The sequence below is a fragment of the Fukomys damarensis genome, unplaced genomic scaffold (assembly GCF_012274545.1).
Source record: "Fukomys damarensis isolate Sample0158 unplaced genomic scaffold, DMR_v1.0_HiC HiC_scaffold_37, whole genome shotgun sequence".
NCBI classification, from domain to species: domain Eukaryota; kingdom Metazoa; phylum Chordata; class Mammalia; order Rodentia; family Bathyergidae; genus Fukomys; species Fukomys damarensis.
In genome coordinates, this window is record NW_022900949.1 from 4,196,220 (window position 1) to 4,200,516 (window position 4,297).

General features: G+C 64.3%; 1 protein-coding gene across 1 annotated transcript in view; it reads right to left on the minus strand.

The window, feature by feature from the left end:
- Positions 1–249: 249 nt before the first annotated feature.
- Ddx11 (DEAD/H-box helicase 11) overlaps positions 250–4,297 on the minus strand; it is a 21,429-nt gene continuing 17,381 nt past the window's right edge. The window contains exons 16-25 of the mRNA XM_033759436.1: positions 4,019–4,294; positions 2,945–3,017; positions 2,577–2,680; positions 1,910–2,059; positions 1,577–1,645; positions 1,388–1,488; positions 1,077–1,161; positions 736–814; positions 440–594; positions 250–364 (exon numbers count right to left, since the gene is read on the minus strand). Of these exons, the coding sequence (XP_033615327.1) occupies positions 335–364; positions 440–594; positions 736–814; positions 1,077–1,161; positions 1,388–1,488; positions 1,577–1,645; positions 1,910–2,059; positions 2,577–2,680; positions 2,945–3,017; positions 4,019–4,294 (1,122 nt within the window). The 3' untranslated portion in view covers positions 250–334. The remainder of the gene's footprint in view (positions 365–439; positions 595–735; positions 815–1,076; positions 1,162–1,387; positions 1,489–1,576; positions 1,646–1,909; positions 2,060–2,576; positions 2,681–2,944; positions 3,018–4,018; positions 4,295–4,297) is intronic.

Consider the following 4,297-nt stretch of genomic DNA (forward strand, 5'->3'; position numbering starts at 1 on the left):
AGGAGGACGAGGACGACTGGCAGGCCTAGGGCCCGGGCGGCGCTCGGAGGAGCCAGCGGGGAGGTGGGGCCGGCCGTGCGGGCTGGAGAGATCACCGGAGGCACCGGGAGTCAATAAAGGGGACCTGAGAACCCAGCCCGAGCAGAGTGCGCTGTGCATCGGGAACGTGGCCGGCCGCGCGGGGCAGCAGGGACGCCTCCTGGGGGATGAGCTGGATCTACTCCTGCCGGCTTCGCTGGGAACCCTGGACCCTGGCAGGTGCTGGCTCTTCGGGGCGGGGGCTGGTGTTCCTCGGGCACAGCGGGGACCCAGGCAGGCAGTGACGTGGCCGCCATCAGGAGGGCCCCACCTTCTCCCGGTGAAACTGTGGGTGCAGGAAAAGGTAATGAGAAACCACAGCTCAGGGCAGGGGCCCGGGGGAGCAGAAGGCCGGCCTGACCTTCCGCAGCGCAGCAAAGGCGGCACCAAAGGTAGCTTTGACTTCCACGCGGTCTCGGATCCAGGCGGGCAGCTTCGCCAGGACGGGGGCCCGGGCATACCGCTGGTCCAGGAGCACGATGCTGGCGAAGTCCCTCTGGTGCCGGATGGCCCTGCCTGGGGGGCACAGCGCTGGCTGAGTTCAACCTGCCTTCCCAGTGTGCATCCTGTCTCCTCCACCCTCGGCCCTCAGGCGGAAGAGGGCAGGAGACCCTTCCTGTCACCACCCGCCGTCCAGCCGTCCCCAGCTGGGCTCACCTATGGACTGGTTGACGGCCTTCATGCACAGATTCTCCACCAGGGCCTTACTGGGGGGCACCTGCCCAGGCGCCGCAGGCTGAGATGGGAAAGGAGACAGCTGGGCAGAAGTATGTGTCACCTCCTGCCTGGTGTCCCCCGTCCCTGAGGAAAGACCCAGGCCTCACGGGCCCAGGCCAGCAGGTGGCGTGACCTCGTGGAGAAGCCCAGAAGGCAAGGGCTGCGTGCCCACACCGCTGAAGGGCTCACAGTGCCGAGCCGCGAAGCCCCAGGTCTAGGGGGACCCCACTCTTCCTCTCCAGCCCCCCACCGCCGGCCCTCTGGAACCCGCCAGGACTCACAAGGCGCTGATCCAAGTAGGCCATCTTCTCCTGCAGCTCAGGAGCCCTGATGTTGGGGTAGGGCATGCCCACCATCACCACGCACCTGGGTGGTCGCGTGAGGGGACAGGTGGGGTCTCGGCCTACCCGGTGCCAGCCCGGGCCAGGTCCCAGTCGGCCTGATTCCCCGCTCCACAGTCCCGCACACCCCTTCCTTCACTCCTGTGCCCTGCGCCACCTCAGAGGACCCCGAGCAGCTGGGCTGGGTGCAGATGGTAGCATCACATCACAGGCAGGGTGCGGCCCCGGCAGCAGGAAGCTTGCTCACCTACCGGCCCAGGTCGTCAGAGAAGTTGATCCCTTCGCTCATCTTCCCTCCAACCACAGAGAGGAGCAGGGCCCCGGTCACTGGGCCTCCTGCCTGGACACAGCTCTGTGGAAAGACCCCTCCGGAGTGCTGTGCCAGGGCCGGGAGGATGCCAGGCCCGCGTGGTCCCCACACCCGGCCACTGTGCCCTCACCTTAATACACTTGGCGTACGCCGCCAGCACCTGCTCCACCTGGCTGGCTCTCTTGGGCTCTTGGAAGATCTGGAAGGAGAGTCTCTGAGGAAAGGGCTCAGGACGAGGGGTCTCACATCTGCTCGAGGGTGTGGTCTGCACCCTGGGCACAGGACCCTCAGAGTCCAGCTTTGGGGATCCCTCTGGCCAGGACCCAGCGACCAGACACAGAAGAGGTGGGTGCAGTGAGGGCCCAGGAGAAGGGGAGCCACATGGGTTCAGAGCGTGAGGACCCCAGCAGGAGTTCTGGGGGCACTGCCACGCGGGAGGGGGTGCCAGGCGAAGGGCCCTCACCTGCTTCCTGACAGCCAGGCGGCTCAGCAGGCCTCTCTTGTCCCAGTGGGCAAGGACCTGGCGTTGGTACTCATAGGAAGGGAAGAAGCAGACCAGCCCTCCGGGGACCACGTTGCACAGATTGCAGAGAACGTGCCCCGCCTCGTCCATCTAGGAGACAGAAGGAGCCCTGTGGAGCCGCCCTCCAGACACCACACGCCCCGGGCTCCAAGCCGAGGCAGAGCTCTACCCAGGACATGCCTGGGCCCGGGAGGACAGCGGCCACCCGGCCCCGAGAGGAATCGGAAGGCGGGTGTGCCAGCCTGTCCTCCAGACACAAGTCCCAACACCAGCACCGAAAAGAGAAGCCGGGCCCCCGAGTGCCCCAGCTCCTGCGTCCTGACAGCATCCACGACAAGGGAGGCACTGTTCCCACGTAGTAGGTGGCTGGAGACGCGTCCCAGACCTGCACCCTGCCTGGGGCTAAGAACGGGCAGCCTCCTCACTCACTGGGTCCTAAAGGGACACCTGGAGGGCTGAGGGAGAGCACGTAGTGGCTAAAGGGCGGGCAGCCCACGCCTTCCCCGAGGAGCACCTGGAGATGCCATTCATCCAGTGCCAGCTGCACGGGTGCCTCAGTGCCAACTTCCCCAATGCCCGCACTGCCGGAGCCCCCAGCTGCACCCACCATAGCAGGCAGCTCTCTCTTCTGGTAGGTGAACTCCAGCTGCTGCTCGGTGGCCCCGCCACAGAGGACCAGGGGCAGGATGTTGTCTGGCGGGATCACGTGACCTGGTGGCACCCAGAGGGGCTGGATTCAGGGAGGGGTCTCCCACCCGTGTCCCAGACCAGGAAGAGGGTTTTCAACCCACACTCGGGCCCTCAGCTACAGTAAAGGTGGACACTGCAGAAGGAGGGTCACAGAGTGAGGGCAGGAAGACAGCGGGTGACAGGACACCCTGTGGTATCCACGCCCGGGGCCCAGCAAGTGAAGCCGGGTGAACAGAGGTCGCCACGCAGGGTCTCGCCCCCGCCATCCCGAACACGGCCGCTCACCGCAGGAAAACTCCACCACGCGCTCTGCTTCCACCCCGGCGCAGGCCAGCAGCTGCTCCCGGAAGTCTGACACCTGTAGGGCACAGTTCTGAGGTGTGTGCTGTGCAGAGGGCTGGGGAGAGGGACCCTGGCCCCTGGCGTGGCGGCTGTGCGCGGGGGAGCAGCAGGGAGCAGAGCGGGAAGTCTGGGCTGGGTGGCAGCCAGGACAAGGGACAGAAGAGGAGCCAGGAAAGGTTGATGACGAATTATGAAAAAGAAGAACCATTAGTGACTCCAGGGCTGACAGCCGCCGCAGACAACACAGGACAGGCGGCCGATTCCGCATGGGGGTAAACCCTGGCTTCAGATCAACATCATCCCAGGGACAATAACCAAATGTTCACCCAGCAACCAAACATCACATTGCTTTTGGCTGTCACTGACTGCACGCTTGTTTACGTCACCATCCTCTGCCTGCACTGGGAGATACAGAGTCAAACAAGTGAACTCGGATTCTGACTCAGACGTGTCAGTGGAGACTCTCGGGAAACACACTTCCTAGGGGCCCCGTGAAAGGGCCCACGCACGTGACAATCGGGGGCGCATAGGTCGTCCGTTAGAGACGTCTTGCTGTGCCTGACCGGGAGAAGGCTCCAGGCCCAGGTCCCCACCACAGGACCAGAGCGGGTAGGCAGGGCTGTCGGTGCCAGTTCTGAGCAGATCTGACCGTCAAAAACAATGACGAGATAACTTGCAAGATGGGATGAATACAAATCTACACATCTAGAAAATAACAGGAAAAAACCGAGAGAGCGGCGGCAGCGGCGGCGGCAGCAGAGGCTGAGGATGGCAGTCAGGACCGCACAGCCTGTCACAGCGAGCGTGTGTCAGGGGACAGGTGCTGGGCAGAGACTCGCTGCATCGCCACGGTGCTGATCAGAACAGAGCGACCGGGAGCAGCCTGACAGCTCACACAGGAGGAAACGGGAAATGCACCAAGTGCACGGAGCCGGAAAAGGGGGAGACACGGAGGAGGAGTTATCCCTGCCGACAGGGAGAGACGCTCCTGGTGTTTCGTCTCTACTGGGTCCTTACCGGCCGCATGGTGCCACCTGCGATGACCACTGCCCGGCACTCCTTCACCACCTGGGCAAAGTGCACGGCTGGGTTCAGGAGCAAGAATTTGAGGCTGCTCTGACTGAGGCTGCCTGCAGGGAGGACGGACGGGACACACAGGGGCCGGCGTGGTGAGTCGAGCCCCGAGGTAGACAGTGCTGCCTTCCCCCTTGCACTGGAGCAGAGCCAGGTGCAAAGAGAGAAACGAAACGGGTGCGGGTCACACAGCCGGTGGGCGACTCCCCCGCTTAGGGCCTC